Consider the following 24,916-nt stretch of genomic DNA (forward strand, 5'->3'; position numbering starts at 1 on the left):
GGATAAACATAGAGAGCTTCACACTGAGACATTTTAATCAAACTATCAAATGGTAGAGACAAAGAGAGAATCTTGAAAGCAGCAAGAAGGAAGTTATTCATCATGTAAAAAGGATCCTCAATAAGACTAACAGTCAATTTCTCATCAGAGACTAATAAGGCCAGAAGGCAGTGGGATGATATACTTAAAGTGATGAAAGAAAAACACTGTCAACCAAGAATTCTACACCTGGCAAAACTATCTTTCAAAAATGAAGGACTAACCTAGATGAAATGGAGAAAGTCCTAGAAACACACAAACTACCAAAACTGACCCAAGAAGAAATAGAAAATCCAAAAAGACCTATAACAAGTAAAGAGATTGAATTAGAAATGAAAAACCTCCCAGCAAAGAAGAATTTCACTAGTGAATTGTAACAAACATTTAAAGAGGAGTCAACACCAATCATTCTCAAACTCTTACAAAAAAATGGAAAAGGAGGGGACACTTCCTACCCATTCTATGAGGTCAGCATTATCCTGATACCAAAACCAGACAAAGGCACTGCAAGAAAAGAAACTACGGGCTAATATTCCTTATGAATATTGATGCAAAAGTCCTGCATATTAGAAGGATTATATACCATGACTAAGAGGGGTTTATCCCAAGAATGCAAGGGTGGTTCAATGGATGAAAATCAACCAATAATAATATGCCACATTAATAGAATGAAGGTGAAACAACGTGATCATCTTAATTGATTCAGAAAAAACATTTGATGTAATCTAACACCCTTTTCATGATACAAACACTCAACAGATTAGGAATAGAAGGGAATTTCCTCAGCCTGATAAAGGGCAGTTATGAAAATCCCACAGCTAACATCATATGCTTAATGGTGAGAGACTGAAAGCTTTCCCCCTAAGATCAGGAAGAAGACAAGGGTGCCCACTCTCACTGCTTCTATTCAACATAGTACTGAAAGTGCTAGCCAGAGCAATTAGGCAAGAAAAAGAAATAAAAGGATTCCAAATTGGAAAGGAAGAAGCAAAAATGTTTCTATTCACAGATGACATGATCTCATATATAGAAAATCCTAAAGAATCCACACAAAACTCTTAGAACTAATGAAACAATTAAGCAAATTTGCAGAATACAGGATCAAAACACAAAAATCAATTGTACTTCTATACATAATCAGTGAACAATCTGAAAAGGAAATTAATAAAACAATATTTCATTTATAATAGCATCAAAAAGAATAAAAATGCTTAGGAATGCATTAACCAAAGATGTACAAGACTTGTTCACTAAAAACTACAAAACACTGCTGAAAAATTAAGGAAGACCTAAATAGGTGGAAGACATCCCATGTTCATGGATTAGAGGACTTAATACTGTTAAGATGGCAATACTTCTCAAAGATTCAATGCAATCTCCATAAAAAAGTGAGAGAGTGGCGTGGACAAATATACACTACCAAATGTAACACCGATAGCTAGTGGGAAGCAGCCGCATAGCACAGGGAGATCAGCTCAGTGTTTTGTGACCACCTAGAGGGGTGGGATAGGGAGGGTGGGAGGGAGGGAGACGCAAGAGGGAGGAGATATGGGGATATATGTATATGTATAGCTGATTCACTTTGTTATAAAGCAGAAACTAACACACCATTGTAAAGCAATTATACTCCAATAAAGATGTTAAAAAACAAATTCCAACTGCCTTTTTTTCAGAAATGGAAAAACCATCCTAAAATTCATATGGAATTACAAGGGATCCCAAAAAAGCCAAAACAATCTTGTAAAACAAAAATTAAGTTGGAGGACTTATACTTCCCAACTCTAAAACATACTATAAAACTACAGAAAACATAATAGTGTGATATTGGCAGAATGACAGGAATATCAACAAATGGAATGGAATTGAAATTCCAGAAATAAACCCAGACATCTATGGACAATTGATTTTTGACAAGAGTGCCAGGACCATTCAATGGGGGAAAGACTAGTCTTTGGAATAGATGGTGCTGAAATAACTGGTTTCCCACGTGCAAAAGAATGAAGCTGGACCCTTACCTCTCACCATATACAAAAAATAACTAAAAACAGATCAAAGACCTAAATGTAAGAAGTAAAACTGTAAAACTCTTAGAAGAAAACACAGGTGTAAATCTTAGTAACCTTAGATTAGGCAATGCTTACTTTGATATGACATCTAAATAGGTAAATTGAATCTCACCAAAATTTATAACTTCTGTGCATCAAAGGACACTGTCACAAAACTGAAAAGACAATCTATACAAGGGAGAAAATATTTGCAAATTGTATTTCTGATAAGTATCTATTGTCTAGAATATATAAAGAACTCTGACAACTCGACAACAAAAAGACAAACAACCCAATTAAAAACTGGGCAAAGGACTTGCATAGACATTTCTCCAAAGAAGACATTCAGATGTTCAACAAGCCCATGAAAAGATGCTCAACATCATTAGCCATCAGGGATGTGCAAATAAAAATTACAATGAGACATCACTTCGCTTCCACTGGAGGGCTAAAGGAAAAAACAGACAAAGAATAACAAATATTGGCACAAGATGCGGAGAAACTGGAACCCTCATGTGCTGCTGGTGGGGATATAAAATGGTGCAGCTGCTGTGGAAAACAGTTTGGTAATTCCTCAAAACACAGAATTACTATATGACTGAGCAATTCCACTTCTAGGAGTATACTCAGAAGAACTGAAAACAGGTATTCAAACAGATACTTGTAAAAAGTGCTCATATCAACATTATTCACAATAGCCAAAAAAGGTTGGAAACAACCAAGTGTCCATCAACAGATGAATGGATAAACAGAAGGTGACCCATCCATACAGTAGAATATAATTCAGCCATAAAAAGGAATAAAGTGCTGAAACATGCTACAGGTGGATACATCTTGAAAACATTTTGCTCAGTGAAAGTAGCCTTTCTCCCTCTTTCTCTCTCTTTTTCTCTCTCCCTCCTTCTCTCCCCACTTGCTGGAGGGCCTGTCCACTATATTTAAGGGAACCCAGGTCACGTGAAGAGGCTACTTGTGGGTATTCCTGCTGACCACAGCATTGGCCACCAGATATGTAAGAGAAATGAGGACCAGCAGAGGTGCAGAGACCAGCCCTGCCTACTGCATCTGTCTACATCTGCAGATGTTGGGACATATAACACATGATTAATATTGTTTAAACTACTAGGTTTTGTGAACGTTTGCTCTTCACCGTAAGTTAACCAATACCCAGCACTCCCAATCTTCCTCTCCTTCCCAAAATAAACCCCTGGCTCCATGACCCTGAATAACTTCTGCTGTGTGCCTCTGTGATCTCCAACCCTCTCCCTTTCTGTGTTTTTTGTTTGTTTTTATATTTTCTCTCTAAGACCTGCCTGAAGTCCTGGCTCCTGTAGGAAACCTGCAATGGTTAATCTTGTCCCCGTGGAACTACGTAATTGCTTTTGGGAAAGGGGAAGCAGGAGGAACCTCTGCGTTCTCTTACATCCTTCCCAGTGTCAGGAGCACCCTCCAGAGTGGGTGAGCATTGGAAAGGACCCACATGGGAGATGCTTACGGTAATGAGGTCTGTGCAGCACTGCCCCCTCTGCTGGAAGTGCTGTTCCCACACTTGAGCATAGGTGAGACACGGAGGCAGAGGGGAATGTAGTGGCTTGTGCCCACCCTCACTGAGGGGGAAGCTGGCTTGGACCCTGCTGCACGCACATCCCTGGGCTGCCACCTCTGCCTGAAAAGCCATGACGGGTGCCACGTGTACCTTTGTCCAGCACAGGGCCAAAGATGGCCAGGCTGTTGTTGACAGTGGTGCAGTTCCACCGGCGGCCACGGAACTGGTGTTGGCACTCCTGGATGCTGATCTTGATGCCCTCTGCCACACTGGGCATGATCTCCACATAGTTCCGGCAGAAACGCAGCTGCTTGGGGACCAGGCCTGGGATGCTGGCGCAGAGGATGGGCTGCGTCCCCAGAGATGAGTACTGGGGCCCGACAGCCAGGGACCTGGGGGAGGAGGACAAGGGGGCCTGGTTAGTAAGAGGGGTGCACTGCTGGCCCATGAAACAGGAGCAGGAGCCAGGCTTGCCTTAGTGTGAACCTTCTTTGGAGGATGCACACAGGCCCTTTCCTTCTAAACGCTTGTGCATTCCAGGGCAAGGTGTGCTTCTACCGTGCAGGAAGCCTGTCCCTAACCTGTACCTGAGACTTAGCACAAGACATCATGATGTGCACGTGGATTGACAGAAAGTAAATCAAGGAAGCGGTGGAGGCCTGCCTGCTTCTCTGCGCAACTGCAGGTGTCCCCCGTTCTGTTGGGGTGGAGACAGTAGCACCCTGAAACTGTTCAGGAGCGCAGAGGAGAGAACTCGAGGATACAGTGTGATGCTGGGTCAGCACAGAGAGGAGCGGCTGGGTCTGTGGTAGGAGGGAGGAGGGCCACTTCTGGAGCAGCGGTGAGATGGGGTACAGCAGTGGCTAAATCATATGCGTGAAAATCACCGCTGAACTCATACCGGCCATGCCAGCCGGCTTTTGGCTATTTACCCAACAGATATAACAGCATATGTCCACAATAAGATGTGCTCAAGAATATTCACAGGGCTGTGATCGTCAGAGAAAAACGTGGAAACCACCCAAGTATGCATCCATAGAAGTGTGGCTGAACAGACGGTGTTTACGCTTGCAGTGGAATTCTCCTTGGAAACAGAGAGGAGTGGACAACTGATGCAAAGGGCAGGGATCTCCCTGGCAGGGCGCTGAAGAGAGGCCTGACCCAGTGTGGGTGACCACGATTCCTCTGATGGAGACCAAGGCCAGGCAACACTGTGGATGGGGACAGAAATCGGGGTAGTTTCCTCATTCATAGGGAGGACTGGCCTGACCTGAAGGCAGCATGAGAGAATGTTTCTCAGTCTGTGCTTTGCAAAATTTTTCCCACTCACCACACATGCCTATGTAATTTAAATTAAGCAAAATGACAATAAATGAGAGAAAAATTTGGCTTCTCGGTCACATCAGCTACACATGGCCTGTGGCTACCACATTGGATGGTTAGATATTTCAGTCACTGTGGAAGGTTCTACTGGACCATACTGGTCTAGGGTGAGGGAAGCGCTCTGTGTTTGATGGAGGTGTTGGTTACACATGTGTTTATGTGTCAAAACTGACTGAAATGGGGTCATTTTACTATATGTGACTACACCTTGATTTAAGAGGAAGAACCACGAGGTCCTCTTTGGGGCAGAGGGGAAAGAGCTTCTCCAATCCCATGGTGCCATGTTGTTATATCTGCCCATCCCGATGGATGACCCACAGTCCTTCACCTGTGGATGCATCTGTCTTTGTAGTGGGTTGATGAGCTCTTGCTGGTAGAGCTCTGCTTGATTCCTCTGCGTCTCAGTGTTTCCTTCACCCCTGGGTGGGTGTTCCATGTGAATGGCTGTGCGGCCACTGCTACTCTTCAGGGCCGGCTGTGGAAGCCTGCCCCCCATCAACCGCTGATATCACAAAGGCTCTTCAGCTCTTGGAAGGGGCTATGAAGACCCTTAGGGTGGTAAGAGAAGACCAAAGCATGGGAGGCCCCACGGATCTAGGAGGGCGACTGGGAGTGGGGTGGTTCCAGGGAAACAGCATTCTGTGCCTTCTTACCTAGTCCCCAGAGATCTGTGGACTCTCTTGGCACAGAGAGGTGCAGATGCTACCCACGCTCACCCAGGCCTTTGGCCTCTGCACTCTCTCCTCCTCAGGGAGCCGGGTCTCCTCCTCCCTGTGGGGTGTCTGGTGTGGTGTGTCCCAGGCCCAGAGTGGCCCCTCTGCCTGGCAGGACGCTTCCTGCTTATCTGGTAGCTTTCTCTGGTGGGATCCAGGTGGAAATGTCTGTTTCCCCTTCCTTTGTTTGGAGGGGAAACCAAAGCAATGGCAGCTTTATAAACGTTTCAGCTGCCCACCCCCCCCCCCCGAGAGGTTCCTCTTGTTTGGCACCTCCTCTCCCCTGGGAGGGCTAAGCACCCCTGAGAAGGTGGGACAAAGGTTTCTGTGTCCCTCAGCAAGCCACACACCTGCATTAAGATGCTGACTTTCAGGAAGTCCTACTCTGAGTCTAACCCAGTTCCATTCAGCTGTGGTGAGAATGGTAGGAAACAGGATCACTGTCTCTCAGAGAAACACACCCACCCTCTGGAAATACACATCATATCCTAACATGTTTCCCTCTTCGTCTTCAGAATCTTCAGAGGCTGCCTTGCCTTAAGGCACAAAACCCACGCCCTTCAGTACCTGGAGGTGCCTCATTGGATGACCCAGAGAGAACATTTCCTCACTGCACAGTCCTGTTAGAATCTGGATCTGTCCAGCTCACTCCTCTCACACCCTGTGAGCTCCCTGCTCCTGTCACACCAGCCTCCCCGCACACGTCCTGTCTCCACCCATCTCTCAGCTGACATGGGGCTTTGTCCCATGCATCTCCATGGCCACACGGAGTCCCTGGTGTCCCCCACAGTCCCCCTGCCCTTCTGTGTGAGGGCCACCCTCTACGCCTCGCCTCGGCAGCATTTATGTAGTTCTGTATTCAGTTAGCTGGTTGGGAGAGGGCAACTGCTCCTTGAAGTCCTGAACACAGGGTTTCCATGTATGGTATCCTCTCATCCCGTGCCCTCCTGCCCACCATTTCTGGGCAACCATGCAGCCCTTGTCCTCTGCTTGCTCTCCCTTCCTGATCAAGTGCATCTCTCAAGAATTAAAACCTGTCTTTCCCCAGGGACTGTCCATGACACCTTGCAGTCAGGTGTTCAAGTGAAGCTGAGCCTTCTTTTAATGAGTGGCCAGCCCTAGAATCCCCGTTCCTGGGGAAGGCCCGAAGCCTCCAGACCAGACTCCTGGCCTCCTGGGTCCCTCCCACATCCATGCTCCAATAGCTGACCCCCCTCCCTGGGCACACTCCCCATCCTGTCCATCCTCATGACTCGATGAGCCAAAGACCAGCCATGACCTCGTGCCAGATATCACGGACATCCCCATGCCACTGCCTGAGTCCATATTCCCGAGTGGCATTCAACTGTGGGGCTGGCTCATTCCCTTGCTTGTTCCTTCACTACCTGCAGAGCCTACTGGGTGCTGGGTGCCCGGCCAGGCCTGACCCTCCCCAGCTCTCTCTCACACCCACCCCACAGTCTGGGACCCCAAGGTTTTCAGAAAGGCCAGCCCTCTGCTTTCACCCAGCTGTGAGGTCTTTCCTCTCTAGGAAGTATTTTGTGATCTGAGCCTCGCTCTCCTGCACCCTGTCCTGCACAGATGGCTCTGAGCGGAGACCACAGGGGCTGCTCTGCTGCTTCTCCGGGACCCCTGGGCTGCCCTAGGTGCTTAGCTTCCTGATGGACAGGCTGAATGCACGGATGGGAGGGTGGGAGGGAAGCTGGCCCTTGGACTGAGAGGCGGCATGCAGGCCAAGGTCAGCAGTCTGTTCTTGGAGGCACCCAGTGGGCAGGGTGGAGAAGATGGGCCAGCTCTGCCCACTCCAGGCTGAGGTCAGATGTTCAGGACGGGTTGGTGGTGGGCAGCGGGGGAGGTAGGCCGTGTCTAACTTGCGTGCCCGCTGCCACTCTCAGCCCATGCTTTCGTGGAGAACCTCCCACCTGTAAATCAGAGGGCAAAACTCCCTGGGCCCCAGTCCTCCTCCAGAACATCATCACCTCCACTTCCTACCCAACTTACTCCAGCCAGTTTCTACACCCTTCCACCCACTGAGACATCCCATCCCGGCCCCAGTGACCACTCTGCCTATATCGGCGCGTGTGGCTGGCCTCCGACTGCCCTTGGCTGAGGTCGGCTATCTGTTTCCACCATGTGGTACCCCTCCCGGTGACCCTGAATTTCCCCGCCTCCCACCTTTGCCCAGCATTATTCCCCCACGCCACTCGGCATGAACAGGATGTAACGTGGAACTGGCAGCACAAGAGTTTGGGATGACATCTTCTGCAAAGGGTGGAGAGGCTCATGCGGAAGGGTCACGGGAACTGAGCAGCCTTGTGAAGACAGCAGGTAGGACACAGGGCAGGAGCTGGATTGGGGGAGAATCAGGACTCTGGCTCAGGATCCTTCGGCAGCTCCTATGGCACCTCCCATAGCTCAGGGTCCATCTCTGGCTGGCCTGGCTGGTCACTCACCAGGCTCCTTCTGTCTCAGGCCAAGAAAGGGCTGCTGTGGCCAGTCCTGGAGGCCTCGATGGAGTGCCAGGCCAGAGACGTGACTGTGGGGGCCAGGCTAGTGGTCTTCAACCTATGTGCCCTGGAGCACACAGGAGCCCCAGCAGAGGTGCCTCAGAGGCTGGCAGGTGAGGTGGGGCTGGAACCAACTGTCCCAGTGTGCCTGGGACTAGGGGTTTCCATTTGGAAGCAGGGATGAGCTGAGCTGTCACTCCGGGCGAGGCTGCAGTGACAGGCTGTGGCTCTTCCACTCCGTGAGCCAGGGTACTTCACATCTATCTGTGCCGCATTTTGATGCTCCACGTGGGATGTGATTTGTAAACAAATGTTGAACTCTAGTTAACGATGAGCCAGCCAAAGTGTTCAGGGAAAGAGTGGATTGAGGGCACATAAACCATGAGATGAACAGGTGGGTGGATAGAGGGATGCTTAGGTATGGATACACTGGGTCAGGTAAAATGTGAGTTGTGGGTACATAGATGTTCTCCGTCGACGTCCTGCATCTTTTCTGGATGTTTGAACATTTCCTGATGGAACATTAGGGTAAGGTTTGACCTTCATGGCTCTGGCCATGGAGCCTTTCTGAAGGGGCTGGCTCCTGAGGTTCATGGGGGTTCTCTCCTTCTTCTCTTCTGTTGCTGGCAGCCTGGCTCGAACTGGAGAAGGGACGAAGAGGGTCCGTCAGAAGGCAAATCCACTCAGTTGATTTCTTTTTACTGGCTGAATGTACTCGGAGACTCAGAACAAGTGGAAGAAGAAGGGTCACTCAATTCAGACAGAAAGAGAAAGAAGACTCAAGTCTCTCTCGGTCCTCACCATTCCCGAGGTGCTGGTCCCTCTGCCAGACACCAGAGGCCAGGACCCATTCTGAGTGGGGGTTGAGTTGCGCATCCCCAGAACCCCACCACCACCCACAGAAAGCATAGAGCCTGACCCCACCTCGGCCCCTCCCCACCTCCCTTCACGCCGCCGCGCCACAGCTCCAGGGAAAGCAGAGTGGGACTTTCAAGTTCACAGCTTCTCCCCAGGCTCATTCCGAGGTTGGGGTGCTGAGTCGGCTCCCCTACCCCTGTCTCCTCCCAGACCTCCTCCCAGTCAGGCCCTGTATGACCACCTCCGAGAGCACGGCCAGAGTACTGACAGCCAGCTCCCAGCCCAGATGCCACTCCAGCTGTTCTGGCCTCCACCAAGCCTGACTGGATCCCTCTCCCACCCCCTCGGGACCTGGCGGCCCCTTTAGTTCCTTGAATTATTTCCAGAAAGTTTCCTCTGTTCCAGAGCTGGGCAACCAAGAGGATCTGGGTGATGCAGACCCTGCCCAAGGAGGGCAGAAAGTTGTGTGGGGGGGGTCCTGTCAGACACAGGAGGGTCCAGTGTGTGGGAGAAAGTGGGCAGGGAAGGGTCAAGGGGGCCCAACTCAGGTCACTGAATCTTGCTGGGCCTTGAAGGATAAATTGGTTCATAAAAAGTTCATATTAAAGATCCAAACTGTGTTCACTGACCTTATTGTGGTAATCATTTTGCAATATATACATCACTATTACATGTAAATACATCAAATAATTATGTTGTACACCTTAACCTTACACAATGTTATCTGTCAATTATATCTCCATAAAGCTGGAAAAAATTCCAAACTGGACATATGTTATCTCCTTACCACCCCCAGGATTCCGATTTCTAATCTGAGAAGAAGGTAGTTGCCCCCAGTCAATTAACACTTGGAAAACCAAGATCTGTAACTCCTTCCTCCCATGCCCTTCCAGGAGGAAGTGGAGGGTGCACTGGCCTGGGGCTGGGGGCTGGACAGGATGTTGGGGAGCATCCAGGACTCTGGGCCCCAGACCCCAGGGATAACCACGTACTGTCCTGTCTAAGGGTCTCGCCAGGGACCAGAGACAGCCTAGTGGGAGAGGAATGCTGTAAACTGGAAAGTGCTGCAACTACAGGGCACCACCATCTTGGTGTTCTACGCCTCCCCAAGTTCTCAGAGCGCATAAAATGCAATGACACCAAATGCGACCTGGGCTCCCGAGTCAGATCCTGGGACAGAGAAAGGGCATCCGTGGAGAGACTGGTGAAGTCAGCCTGTGTCTGGCTGTGCACTAGTGTGGTCTCCATTCTGATAATTATGTAAGATGTGACCACTAGGGGAAGTGGGTTTGGCCGGCACAAACTCTCTGCACTACAGTCAAGTCATCATCCCAGACCAAGTGGAGAAGAAAGAAACAGTTACAAGAAAACAAGCAGACTGACATAGGGTTACAACAGGGAACAAGCTTGTGATTCAGGGCTGTGTGTTTCTTTACTGAGCCTACATGATGGGCTGAGAGCTCAATGGCATTTTGTAATCTCTGAACAAACTGTCATCTGAGACGAAAGTATCTGCTTTCTCCTGGTGATAGCATCACAGAAGCCACAAATGCTGCTGCAGTTTGTCACCTCCATTCATAATTGAAGGTGAGTTCAACTGCTGTTACTGGTGGGTACAAATAAAGATGTCATTTCCTTGCCCCAGGGGCCTGGCATCCAGAGGGGGACATCTAAGGAGCATTTGGGAGGGGACGTGGTTTGGGGGGATGGGACAGAGGGCGGCTATGCACCCCTGGAAGGAGGTGGCTGCTCTCCTGTTCTCCCACCCCCCAGGCCCAGATTCTGATATGGCATGAAGAGTGCCCACCTTCCTGTCCAGAACTCTTAACGTAGACAGATCACACTTGCTATGTCTGCAGGACCTGCAGTGGACAGCAGACATAAATCAGGGCCACCACGCTGAGTTAATCTATCCACACGCATGCTTTCAAAGCAGAGCCTCCAGCTGGTAGCAGAAGTTGGAGACATCAGCAGCGTCTGAAGCTGGTGCTGGCTCTGAGATGAAGGGGCTGTGTTCTAGGACCAGAAAGTGGCCTCGAGGAGCTGAGAACCACCCTCGGCAGATAGCCGCAAGTACATGGGGACTGCAAGGACCAGAGTCTGACAGCTGGGGGAGGTTGGGAGCACATTCTGCCCCAGACTGGTCAACACTTTGATTTTGGCCTCTAGAGACCCTGAACAGGGAACCCAGACAAGCTGCGCAGACTTCCGACCTGCAGAGCCGTGAACTCTGTGAATGCACAGGGAATGTTTGAAGCCATAACTCTGGTCATTTGTCATGCAGTGAAGACTGAATATTCCCCATCTCCCTCCTCTGCTCATGCTGGCTCTTTTCTCTCATCCTCCAAGCTGCTCAGGCCAGAAGGAACTGAACCTCGCAAGGAGGTAGCCCCTCCATGTGTAGCCCAAGGGTCTGCCACCTTCAAGGGCTGGTTACCACAGCCTTTAGACAGCTCTTCCCTCCCTCCCCCTCCTCTGCTTGTGTCCCCAGCACCACCCCTCCTCAGGGACCAGTGCCTCTCTCTTGGAGGCTGGTTACTTCCTCCTTCAAAGCCCCAGGCATCACTTCTGCCACCACCTGCCATTAGCCACTGCCTAGCTACTTAACTGGCCTACCTGCTCCATCATCATCACCTGTGTGGTCCTGGCTCTGGCCCTGCCCACTATATGACTCTCTCCAACCTACACAACCTGGTAGGTGGAACCCCGGGGAATCTCTTGGACCAAGAATCTGGGGCTAGAGGAAGACACCTGACCAACGTCAACGAGTTAACATGGCAGGATGGGGTTTTGGCAGGTTGGCTTCCCAAGGCTCCCCCTTTCTAATATGCTATTATGCTCTTAAGATGTATTAAATACCAGTACACACAAGATAACATTTATGAGCAATTATCTTGGTCAGTGTGGGCCACCACAGCAAAGAGTAGATAGGATGGCTGAAACAACACACATTCATTTCTCACGGCCCTGGAGGCTGGAAGTCTAAGATGAGGGTGCAGGCATGGTGGGGTTCTGGCGAAGGGTTCCTGGTTCACAGATGGCCCCCTTCTCGCTGTGTCCTCACATAGCAGAGAACTCTAGTGTCTTCTCTTCTTTTTTTTTTTTTTTTTTTTGCGGTACACGGGCCTCTCACTGTTGTGGCCTCTCCCGTTGCGGAGCACAGGCTCCGGACGTGCAGGCTCAGCGGCCACAGCTCACGGGCCCAGCCACTCCGCGGCACGTGGGATCCTCCCGGACTGGGGCACGAACCTGCGTCCCCTGCAGCGGCAGGCGGACTCTCAACCACTGCGCCACCAGGGAAGCCCTAGTGCCCTGTTTTGACAGGCCCTTCGGGGGTTCTGATGCTTGCTGGTGTTTGAAAACCACCAATTCTGGGATCACTGAAGGTAAGCCCAGCTTTGAGTCCTGGGACTTTGAGTCCAAGGAGCCTCCCAAGGCTTCAAGTCCAAACCCTTTGGTCTGGCAGTCAAGGTTTTCCTTTGGTTTCTGCTTCTGAATCCCAAGGCTTCCAGAAACTTCCAGTGCTGCTCTTTGAGAACACGAGGTCTGTTATAGAGGCAGGGGAGAGCGCACTCAGCCAGGCTCAGGACGTGAGCCCCCGCCCTCCACAGCCCCGTCTGTCTGCATGGGGCTGCCCACTTGTTTCCCTCCAGTCCAGTGTCCCAGAGCCAGCAATAAGCAGGGGCCGGACCCCACATCTCTCTTCCAGAGGTGGTGAAGATCCTAGAAAGAGCAAGGTGGTGACAGACGAAGGAAGCAGCAATGGTGAACATTCCAGAAGTGTTGTGGTGGGAAGGGGGATGTTGAGGCAGGGAATGGACTGCCCGTTTCCAAACCCTGAGGAGGCAAAGTCATGGTCTTCTGTCCAGTGTTGCTAAGAGGGGTTCTCTGGAGGGGTAACAAGCGTGGACCAGGCCTCATTGAGCTCTCACCTGGGTGTCTGGGGCTTCAGGTTAATTTTCCAATCTCCCCCTCAGCCTCTCACATGCTTGACAGGTGTGCAAACTGGGGACCAGATGGAGATGGAAGGGGCCTGACTTAGGGCCACTCACAGGAGGGGTGGTGGTGCTCAGGTGAGCGCTGGGGGTGGGAACCCCATAATCAGTCACCCCTCCTTTACCCTCGGGCCCATGTATTGGGTCACCGTGAGGTCCTGACCCTGCCTTGGGATCACCATGCATCTCCTCCTCCTCACGGCCATCGCCAATGCAGGATGTTCTACCGACAATGACCTCAGGGGTCGCTGGCCCTGCCCTAATGGGCGAAAGCTGCGTCCTGTGGCCTCAGGGAAAGCCAGGCAGGAGGGGGCTGTGCTGCCCTTCCCTTGGGGTGGTGGGCCTGGGGGCCTGGGAACCACAGGGCCATGAAGGCCCTGCCCAGTCTGCGGGCAGAGGCCAAGAGGCCAGCCTGCCCTCACTGCACCCATTTCCTTCACCCTGCACTTGGCCACCACAGTTCACCCTACGAGGAATTTGTTCCATTTCCCTTGTTGCTGCCAACCCTGAAGTGCAGGCTGGCAACCAGGAAACACCCACACCCTCACCTTCAGCCGCCCCCTGGCTGGGAGCTAGAATTTTAAATGCTCAACTGGATGTCACATCGGATGTCCCGAAGGCCCCTAAAAAACAGATTGTCCCAAACTGAATGCACCCTTCCCTGCGCAGATATGGGAGGACCCCCCCACCTCCTCTGAGCCCTGAGCCTTTACCCCAAATTCCAACTCTGGAGAGATCCTCCTTGCAGGGACATCCACACAGCAGAAAGGGCCAATGGTCAGGCAAGCAGATTGCAGCACGCTCACACCACAGGCCTGAGTAACTGCTAGCACCAAGGCTGAGAAGGCCCCACAAATGCAAAATGTTTAATGGGAGATGGTACGCCTTAGAAAACAGACCACGATCTTCTCTGCACCCTGTTATTACGATCATGAAAAATGCGTGAATGAAATAAGAACCTGAAGTGAGGAAAATGCCTGTATTAAGTTGGTAAGATGATGAACTTTTTTGTTTCCAGGTTTTTGTGAATGCTATTGTTGGTTAATTTTTTAGTACTAATTTTTTTCTCGGTGGGGGTACTATTTTCAACCCAAAGCAACCACGTGTGCAGTTTGCAAAGTGGCTCCTAGACTCTGGTTCCAGCCTGTGGCTGGGGCCACGTGAGCCACGGCTGCCTCCTGAAAGTACTAATGGTTTTTCTCCCTCCTCCCTGGTTTGCTCCTGTTGAGGACTGCGCTGTTGCACTGTTGAAAGGCCAGGCGCCTTGCCAGGCAGTCTTACTCAAGATAGAGCAAAGGCGCTGGCTGTGACATGCAGGGGAAGGAGGCCACTCAGGACCCAGCCTGGGCCAGCTTTGCCCCAACCTGAGCTGACGGCCTTCACTCAAGCGGATTTTACCGTAAATGTGCCGTGAAACCAGAGGACAGAAGGCTCTTCTTGTGGACAGAGGCTGGGGGCAAAGGCAGGACCTGGAGCAGGCCCCCTCTCTGCCCGCCCCTGCCTGGCTCCTCTGGGGGTGGATCCTCAACCGGAGAGGCTAAGTGCCTGTGCACCGTTACCCGGCAGATCTTAACGGAGTCATAGGCTCTTAGTTTTCTTGAGTGCTGGTTTGATTTCTTTTTGCAAGACCAGCAAACACAGGGTACCTGTGCACTGTGGGCACAGCTCTGCCCTTGCCTGTGGCTGTGCGCATTTTGGAGGGAGAGCTGGGACTTCACAGCAATTCTCAAAGAGAGAGGGGTTCTGGGGAGAGGACAGCTTGGCTGGGCCTGGAGGGCAGGATGTGGTCACCAGCTGTATTATTCACTGAATTAACTGTTTTTGCCCTTCCTTCCTGGGCCTCAGTTTCTCCGTCTGTCCAAGGAGGTGCTGGACCACATTCTATCAGAGGCTCCTGGAGGGGAAGTGAGCAATGGGCATGGCAGTTTCATTCACACCTTGGCGGGGCTGGGGCACATTCTGTCCACACGTCATCCGGGGCCACCTCTCCAGGAAGTGCTCTGTGCTCCCAGCCCTGCTAGCCGCCCTCTCTGGACCCTGCTGAAACTTGCCACTCCTCATGCACAACCTCCCATGTCTGAGCCAGGAGGGGCCGCTCCCAGAGAGCAAGGCCACATCTTCTCTTGTCCTTCGAAGGCACAGATCTCTGCTCAGTCCTCATCTGGGGGCCCCTGTTCTGCACTCTGCCTGCAGGGCCTCTGCTGAGGAGGACCCTGGCTGGTCTCATGGGTCTTCCCTTTGGTGACACATGAGGATTCTAGAGTGCCTGTCCTGTCCCAAATTGCTGTTTTCTAAGGTCAGGGCCTCTCCACAGCTGGACCAGGTTGCTGTCCTGAGACCAGAGGCCCTGAGTGTGGGGCTGGTTGCCCTGTGGGTTGATGGCTACCCAGCTTGATGGGTAGGCTCTGTCCTTTCTGGATGGAGCTGTCCAGGAGGCTTACAGGACCCAGACTCCCCCAAGGGTGCTCACCTGCCCCAGAGCCCTCCAGCTTCTGCCTTCTCTTTCTACCCACTATGGCGTCTCTGAGAAAAGCCCACACGCCTCCATGCTCTCTCTCTCTCCTGCCTGGAAGACCCCTCCCCAGGAGCTGGAACACCTTTGGCGATAGGAGGGCCCACGGGGAGGGGTCCCAGGACCTGGGTCCCTGGTGTTGGGGGCCATCTCTTCCCAGCCCCTGGGTTGCATGGCCCTGCCTGCAGCCCTCCCAGCACCCCCTCCTGCCCCAGCGGGCCGAGCCGGGATTACTGACACATACTTTGCGCAAGTCCCAGCAGGCGGGCAGAGGCTCCCGTGCCCGCGGCCATGCATTTGCCCGCTTCCCTGGGCGGCAGCGGCACGTTTTGTCGGGGATGGAATGTGGAAGCACCAAAGTGTGAGACACCTCCAGGGTGTCACCTGGAGAGGCTGGGAGGGAGACCGAGGCAGAGCTGCTCTGGTGCATGGTGGGGACCCAGCCCCAGAGCCGGGGCTCAGTCAGGGGGATTGTAAAAACAGTCAGCTGTGTCCTCATGTCCCCAAGCACAGGCCACCTGATAATTTCTGTTTTTAACAGGAAAGATTCCATCCATTCATTCCTTCATTCATTTGTTCAACCAAATCTTATCTAGGAGCTACAAGGGGTGAAGGGTCAAGAGGGGAGGAAGGAGAACAAATACCCCATGGGCTTTCACAGCATGGTGATATAGGTGCCGTCCTTGTGACAATTCTACAAAGGGAAGGACAGGTTCCCCTGGGATCAGGCAGCCTGGCCAGAGTCAGAGCCTTACTCTCCATCTCTTCATGTCACCCCACAGCGTCCAGCCCAGCCAGGTGAGGAGTGAGGAGGCGGGTATAGTCAGATCCAGACCAGCTGAGCGAGGCTAGGGGCAAGTGTGATGTGATGCAGGTGCACTCGGTGGGGAGGGCATGCTGCTGGGGGGTGGCGGGTAAAGGCATGTCAGGATGGGGTCATCGATTGCTGTGTAACTGTGAACCAAACTACCCCAGCTGTGCCTGGTAGAGTCTAGGGGACTTAACCAGGAAGACTATTAGCTGCAGTGCTGACCACGGTGGGGGTGGGGGGAGGATGTGGGCCTTGTAAACCTCGGATTCTCAGCCGCTGACGTGTCCATGGGAACCCTCCACCCAAAGCAGGCTGCTCCTTCCTCAGCCTCTGTTTCTACCTCTCCGGGGATGGGCAGCTCACCACCACCACTCTCAGACCCAGGAAGCCTTTCCTATACTGAGCCAAAATTGCCTCTTGGTCACCTGTAGCCTCTGCTCCCAGCCTTTGCTGGAGCCGCACAGAAGTCCAGTCCTCCTTCCCCGAGAGCCTCTCACACACTGAACAGCAGTGGGGGTCTTCCCCTGACACTTCTCAACAATGGGTGGCTCCAGTCCTTCAACTACACTTAAAAGGGGCAAATACAAACTCTGGCATTTGGTTCCAAAGCGCAAATGGCAAGTGCTGGGTGGCAAAGCCTTGAGGGGATGTGGTCCATACGGACGATCCCAGACTTGGGCGCAGCAGGGGTTGCCTACCGTGGGGGGCTTTGGCTTCTCAAACTAGCTAGAGAACTTGGTTTGGTTTTTTTTTTTTTAATTTCTAACCCATTCTTATAGATGACATTAAAATGCTGCACAAAATAATACATTTAAAAAACTGCCACAACTGTTCCCAAACACGTATTTTCAACTTCAGTTCTTATTTCTCCATGGACAACCATTCACGGATGGGCTGTGGTCTGTGGACTACATTTTGAGTATAACTGATACTTTCATGGACAGGTGGTACATCCAAGCCCTGGTTGCCCTGTCCCGGGCCACACCTGCAGGATGGTGGCAGAGCCCCTCTGGAACGAGGCAATTCCTATTCCTGCAGGCTGGAGATTTGTCATTGGGACCCACCGCGGAAAGTGTGGTTTTTACAACCCCTCCAGACTGTATTCCTCCTCAACTGTATTTATTCACCCTCTTCCCCATCACAAAGAATTCCAGCAGGCTTGTGCAAATAAAACAAAATTATTTTTTAAAAAAATGACAAGAAGCCCAGTAAAATGCAGGGTTAGCCAGCTTGGGAGAAGCTGCTGCACCTGAGCCCCAGACAGAGTCCCAAGTGTTGAGGTGGCCAAGTCAGAGAGAGCTGGATGTGAGAGATGAGTGATGCTCTTGTGCTCCGGAAGGAGCGTGTGCCGTGGTGGGCTGTCAAGGAATCAAGATGATGGGTATTGAACTTGGTGGTACCAAACAAGCTTTCTGACCACATATGTTTTACCTATGGTTGTTTCTAACATTGCTCCTCAAGACAAGGATGTGCATTGGTGGTTCTGCGGAGGAACATCGTTCCCAGCACCCTGAGATCCTACAACGCTGGGGGTGTCGAACTGGTGTCTGGATTTCTCTAGTTTCATAGGCTAGCCACTACCATCACCAGCATCAGAGCTGCAGAGAGAGGCAGAGAGAGCTAGAGACAGAGACAGAGGTAGAGAGGGATAAATACAGACAGAGACAGAGACAGACAGGGACAGACAGACACACAGAGAGACAGAGAGATAGACAGAGACAGAGAGGTAGAGAGATACAGAGAGAGACAGAAACATAGAGAGAGAGGGACGGGCAAACAGGGCAGAGTGAGAAGGAAGGACTGGAGGGAGGGACAGGGCTGCCCTGGGGAGGGACTCGCAGTGGTGCAGGCTCACAGAGGCAGGGCAGCTCAGGAAGTCTTGCTTGCTTGGGCCCTGCCTGCCTGAGAAGCCTCAGAGCCTTGCTCAGCCCTACCAGGTCCCGTGTCATCTGACACAGGCAACCTCTCACCTTGTGTGGCTGCTCGTCCCTCCTCCTCCTCAGCCCCCACCTCACCCACCCTTTGAGGCTGTGGGACCTGGGCAGTGCCTCCAGAGCCCTTGTTCACTCTCCCTGAACTCCACATGCACCTTCACCCCCAAACAGTGCGTCCCACTGAGGGAAGCCTGTGTCCCACCTGGGACTGAGAAGACCCCTGGGCCTGAAGAACCAGTGGGGCTGGTGCCAGGAAAGGCTGTGCAGAGAAGAGGTTCTAGAAGGTGGGGGGCAGGTGACAGCTGAGCTGGCCTTCCTTGGGGTCTGGACACATTCTCAGAGCAGGGTGTCTGCGTGCACATGAGTGTGGGGTGCCGGGGACTAAGGAGGAGGGTGAAGAGGCAGTGAAAGGTGGGAGAACCAGAAATGCTGCACTGGGAGCATGTCTCAGGCTACTGAGCTGGCCCAGGGGTGGGAGACGACGGGACGTGAACATGGGAACTTCCCGGGCCAGCTGGGGTGATGTCCACTCCAGGTGCCACTCAGTGCTGGGGAGCCCTAGGTCCATCAGAAACTGGTGAGGAGCTGGGTGGCAGGAAGGGGGTCCCGATAGGGAAAGGGGGACCGGGCTCTCTGGGCAGGTAAAAGCACTGCTGCTGGAGCTCTGGGGGCAGTGAGGGTATGGGGTTAGAGCAGAGGGTGGGAGGGCAGTGAGAACAGAGGCAGAAGATGGCGGGAATGGAGCACTGCAACCTGGGGGGGGGGGGAAATGAAGGGGTCTGGCCCCATGGTGAGGGGGCAGGGGAGAAAACAGGCTGACCTCCAGGGCCCTGGCTAGGCCACAGGGGGATCACAAGATGCCCTCAGCCCAGACACGGGAAGTAGGAGGCAGGTGCCCAAAGCACATCATGGAGCACAGGTGCACACTGGGTATTGGTCTTCACCCCTTGACCACGATGCCTGTTCTGTGTTCGCTTGGATCCTTCTGATCAATTCTAATTAAACAAGAGCTCAGTCTGGACAAGGGGAGTGAGGGGGAGGGGGCTAGGGCCTCCCTGTAGGTTTGCAGTACATGGCCCTGTGAGGAGCTGGCGTCTGGCCATGCTATGCCTCTGGGGTCAGGTGCCCAGGCCTCTGTCCTGTCACCTCCCAGGTCTCTTCTCTGGATCCCACCCCCCACCCCGTTGTCTGTCACACAAGGAGCACAGACCTCTTGGAGGTCTCCTTAGCTTTCAACATTCTGGTCTTAGGGCTGTCTCTCTGTGCCTCTGTCGGGACCTGCCTTTGGACCTTGAGCATCTAGTGTGAAGGACACTCTTCCGAGACGGTCCCGGGGAGGCAGTTGGCTCTTTAAATTCCCACAGGATGCAGCACCACCTCCTCCTCTCTTTCCACCAAGACCACACCAACTTCAAAGCCTAATTACTCCCAATTTGGGTTGTTTCCTTGTTTCTCCAGGTGAGGAAGTCCCTGTCACTTTCACTTTCATATGCGAGGAGCTGGGGGTGGGGTGGAGAGAAGTGATGAGAACAGTGGCTTTATTTTGGGGAGGGAAGGTGAAACAGAATACCAATTAGGGAGGCTGAGTGTGAAGGTGAGAAGTTACAGAGAGAGGGTCTCCCTCCAAGGCCTCACTTGGGGAAGGGAGGGAAGTGGGAGAGGGGGTTGGCAAGAGAAAGAAGGAGCCACCTGTGGGAAACTCCATCAGGTAGGGTATGAAGATAGAAAGCCTTCCGCCTGCTATGAAACTCCATTTCTTTCTCTGTGAGCCCTCCTTTTCATTACGCTCATGTCCACTGTGGAGACACCACGTCCTTCCTGTGTCCAGCCTGGGGGCAGAGGGGAGGAGGAGAGGAAACTGCTGGTCCTCAGTAAGCCCTGAGGTTGTGGCCACCGAAGATGCTTCTTCCCAGGAAACAAGAGAATCACTGAATGTGAGAATCCTATGGAGAGCAAAGTGTGGGGGGGTCCATGGCGCCGTCTTCCCTCTGGGGCCAAAAGGTTGCTCTAGACTCTTGATTGGGTGGGTCACTGACCAGGAGTCGGTGGGAAGGGGACGCCCCTCCCCACGGATCTGGAGAATGCCGGATACACCAAGCATGTCCCAGGATCCTTTCAAATGGAACACATACGGCCCAGGTGGAAAGGGTGACATATGTGTGTTGAGGGGAGCAAGGTCAGGGACACTCAGGGCCAAAAGGACAAAGATTCCACCGCGTAGGGTGGCCAGAGGCTGGTGACACGGCCCTCGTTTATGGAAGAAGCGCAGGGGCGAAAGCGCTTCCACTAGCGCCCAGGAATGCGGCGGCGGCGGCGGGTTCTAATTAGAAGCCTGCGCGGGAGCGGGCGGCCGCGGGGCTCTCTCAGACGCGCTCCCTTGGTTCCCCCGGCGTCAGTGTCCCCGCGTCAAGAGGCACGCCCGCTGCATCCTGTGCTCCAGAAGACGACCGGGCGCTGCAGGTGCCGCGGGGGTGCGGGACGCGCGGGGGTCCCCGAAGCAAGTCCCCGCCGCCCCGCCACCTCTCCCAGGCCCTCGTACCCGCCGGTGCCTCCTTCTTGCCCCGCCCCGTCCCGCCAGGCTGCGCCTGGACCCGCGCCCCACACCTAGGGCGCCCCCGCTCCTGAACAATCTCGAAGAGAAAAATTATTATCGGATTAGATGTACTTCGGCTCACTCAGTCTCCCCCCGCCCCAACTTCCCCTCGGCGTAATTATTATAATTCCAGGCAAGCCGTCGGAGAGAGTTCCTGGCTGTGTGTGTGTGTGTGTGTGTGTGTGTGTGTGTGTGTGTGCGCGCGCGCGCGCATGTGTGTGTGAAGGCTTGTCTCCGATCTGGGTCTCCTCCAGCGGCGCGCCCAGGCCGCTCGGCTCCCGCATTCCCCCCAGTTGTGTTCGTCAAATGTTGGGCATCTCAAAGCGCCCCTCCCCTCTCCACTGGGGAGCCGGGGTGGCCCTTGCCTGTGGGAGCTCTACCAAATTCGCTTCCCTCCTCCCCTCATGATATGTGCTGCAGACCCTCAGGACCCTTCCCTTGGTTTATCTGCACTTCCATCGCCTGATTTAGGAGGGTCTCACGGGAATGTGTCTTGTCTGGGGTGGAAGACGGAACGCCCCAGCCCTCTCAGATGTGGGTTCGCGGAGCCTCTCACTAAGGAGCCTTCAAACGCGATGCTTTCTCCCTCTTTACCTCTCCAGAAGCCCCTCCTTAGCATCGCGGTCGGGACAGCGGCAGGAAGGCGCAGGAAGGCCGGGTGCTGGCCCCAATGCGCCCGCCACTCCCGGCCGGGTCCCCGCAGTCTTTACGTAACTACGCTGCTCCGAGCTGTTCGGTCTTGTCTCACTGACTTTGTTTTAAGGTGTGTGTGTGTGTGTGTGTGTGTGTGTGTGAGACATGTCCTTAAGGAAAGTCTCAGGCGGATCTCCCTCTCTCAGCTCGCCCTCCTGGCTTCTCTTGGCCTCTGGTGCCCGAGCTTTCATGCCATCTGTGCTGTCCCACTTCCTGCCTCTCCCCAGCTCACTGCTCGCCCCGTCCGACGCTGGGAGCCCCTCTATGCCCGAGGGATCAATGTCCGCGGAAACTCCGCCACCCGCGTCCCAGCCCCGGCCCGAACAGGTCGAAATTGGCCGCCAAGGAAAACAAACCACCCTCGGAACAGGAGGGCTGGGCAGAGCGCGGGCTCTGGGCCACCGCGGGACCCTGCCCGAGGGGACGGCGGCTGGGGGACGCACAGAGGCCGGGGAGAACGTGAGGAAGGCTCACTCACCACCAGATCGGGTAGTTGCCCAGCGCTTGCTTCAGGCCGTAGAGGAATATGAAATATCCGAGCGGGGCCATCGCCGGGCGGGAGATCTCGGAGGGCCAGGAGTCCGCCCCGAGAGCGCGGGCGCCGGAGCGGGCCGGGCCCTGGGAGCTCGCGGGCGGCGGCGCTGGGCCCTCCTGCGGCCGCGGGGTGCGCGGGGTGCGCGGGTGTGCGCGGGTGTGCGCGGGTGCGCGGGCTCCGAGGGCGGCGCTGCGCCAGGTGGGACGGCGGCCGGGCGGCGGGCCGGGGCCCGGGGCGGCGCGGGACGGCGGGGGCGGGGCAGCGCCGCGGGGGGCGCCCGCCGGGGCCTGGGCCGGGGCGGGGCAGGCAGGGGGCGGGCGGGGCCCTGGGAGCTAGCTCGGTGACGGCTTCAGCGCGGGCCCCTCCCGTGGCCGCGGGGTGCGCGGGGGTGCGCGGGTGCGCCGGCTCCAAGCTTTGCGCTGTGCCAGATGGGCAGCTGGCCTGGCGGCCGGACGGCACCCAGGACTGCATGGTCCGCAGGTATCCCCTCCGACCTCCCGGGCCGCGCCCCCTCGGGGCTCATGGGCGGCTCCTTAGGTGTGGAGCCCCGCGCGCCCTGCGCTCACCTGCGACGCGCTGTCCAGCTCTCGCTCCTGCCCCTGCTCTGTCGCGCGCTCTGTCCCTTGCCCTCTAGGTGGTCGGGCTGCGCCTCCCTTTCGTCCATCTCCTTGCTGGGGTTCCGTTCGTCCGAGGCTTGTCTCCTCGAACGGCCCCTTGCCGATCCGCTGGGAGCTGGGCCGATGGCGAGCGGCCAGAATGGGGGCGGCCTGTCTGGGGACAGCTGCTGGGTGGGCATCTAGGGTGCATCTAGGGTGCAGCCACGTTTCTGAAAGTCACTATTGGGAAACAGTCCAGCTCTGTTTAGGGCCCAGGTGTTGACGGCTCCTCTTTCTCCCCTACACCCCACCAGGAAAGGGAACGGCAGTCCTGGTGCTTCCGGTCCCCAGGGACAGTGTAGCCGGTTAGCGCCCTGGCTCTGCGACCACTGACCGCCGAGTCTGCCCAGGGCTGCTGGCCTCTTCAGCCAGAAGGGATTTCTGACAACTTAGGTAAGCCTTATGATTTTTGCTGATGGAGAAAGAGAAGACCAGAGAGGGAAAGTGACTTATCCAAGGTCACAAAGAGTGGCTAGCCAGTTCTCCAGCTCCCAGTCCAACGCAAAGCTCTGTTTGCATATTCACCTGCAGCCCAGGGAGAAAGGAGCCAGGGTTATTTGGGGAGAGGAAGAGGAAGATCCAAGTCGAGATGTCTTCCCAACTTCCCTTCTCTCCCCCACCTTGTGCATTAGCAGGAGACCCAATCAGTCTCAGTGATTGTGAAGAAAGGGTAGCAGGAATCCATGTCACCGTTTCGCAACTGAGGGGAGGAGAGCCGTGAATAAAAATCCCCACTCCAGGCTCTTCTATGATGTATCTTTTCAAGTGGACATCAGCTCCTCCACTGCGCCTGAGCCTTGCCTCACCATGTGATCTGCAGAATGTGGGGGCCCGATGCAGAGGCCACTGGCCGGCATGTGGCTGCTTCTCGGGGCAGGGAGTGACTCAGCAACCCTCCAGGTTTAGGCAGTGGCTGGAGAACACGAGGCAGGCCGTACCCCACGGCATGCTGCCCCTATCCATCTTGGTTTTCCCATCTGTAAAGGGAGCCTGTGGGGTCCTGTGGACTCTGGACCAGGGGTCACCTCGGTGACTGCATCAGGGACTCCTTCCCAGATGTGGAGGGAAAGCCATTCTCTTTCAAGGAATGTTCTCTTTTCTCTGCACTGCCAGTGGGATCCAGTTGAGTCTATGCATGCCTTGTCCTTCTACCCCTCCTCTGAGTCACTGTGCCCCCTCACCTGAAGAGGGAAGGACGGAAGAATTCTGGAATGAGGCGGGGTGGGTAGTTAGCTCGTCTTCCCCTGGACTTCCCCTCTCTCTCAGTGAAAATCCCACCCAATTATCGCATTACTGGGGACTGGGCTGTGGGAGTGGGGTGGGGGCCAATCCCAGTGCAGCAGGCTCCCACCCCCGCCCTCCCAACTGTGGGGCCCTGGGATTAGAGCTGTTATGAGGAGCCCCCTAGAGGCTGCTGGCTCCTCACACACAAAGGGCGGTGGCTGTGCCCTACCGAAGGACCAAAGGACTGGCTGTCCCGCTGTGATGGGCTCTGCAGAGAATGGAGCAGGTGGGCGCTGCAGCCTCAGTCCTCCCTCCTGCCACCGCACTTGCCAGGCCCCTTCTTTCTTCCTTTTGCTGCTTTCTTCTCCGTCATTTGGTCCCTGCCCTCTGCCTACACTAGGTGGTAGGCAGGGAGAGTAAGCTGGGCACCCTGAGCTTGGGGGAGCCTCCCATGGTGCAGGGAGAGAGAGGGAGAGCTGAGAACTGCCCCGCTCCCACTCCCACGTGAAGACTCCCAGTTCTTTAGAGTTCCTTGAAAAATGTGCATCACAGCGCTCCTTTGGGAGAGCTGCAACCAGGGCAAGCTGCATGATGGCACTGGTCTGGAAGCTTCCAGAGCTGGCCCTTTCCACATGGTGATCTTGCAGGGCGCTCTTCCTTTGCCCCCATCCTGTGGTCTTTTTGAAAGCTTTGACCTCAAACAAGCCATGTGAGTGCACAGAAGAGGGGGAGCAGGGATCTCCAGACAGGTGACGGGACCTCGGAGAGAAGGCTGGAGAGTGGTGCCACCTGAGTCTGGATGGCAGGGGCCTCCAGCCCTCCACAGACCCTGTGAGACTTACATAGAGGTTACGGCATGGGGGAACGGGGGT

General features: G+C 54.2%; 1 protein-coding gene across 1 annotated transcript in view; it reads right to left on the reverse strand.

Moving 5' to 3' along the window:
- WNT3A (Wnt family member 3A) overlaps window positions 1-22,269 on the reverse strand; it is a 46,401-nt gene extending 24,132 nt beyond the window's left edge. The window contains exons 1-2 of the mRNA XM_060006746.1: window positions 22,108-22,269; window positions 3,781-4,022 (exon numbers count right to left, since the gene is read on the reverse strand). Coding sequence (XP_059862729.1) covers window positions 3,781-4,022; window positions 22,108-22,178 — 313 coding nt within the window. The 5' untranslated portion in view covers window positions 22,179-22,269. The remainder of the gene's footprint in view (window positions 1-3,780; window positions 4,023-22,107) is intronic.
- Window positions 22,270-24,916: the final 2,647 nt, after the last annotated feature.

This window comes from Delphinus delphis, chromosome 3 (assembly GCF_949987515.2).
Source record: "Delphinus delphis chromosome 3, mDelDel1.2, whole genome shotgun sequence".
Lineage (NCBI taxonomy): Eukaryota > Metazoa > Chordata > Mammalia > Artiodactyla > Delphinidae > Delphinus > Delphinus delphis.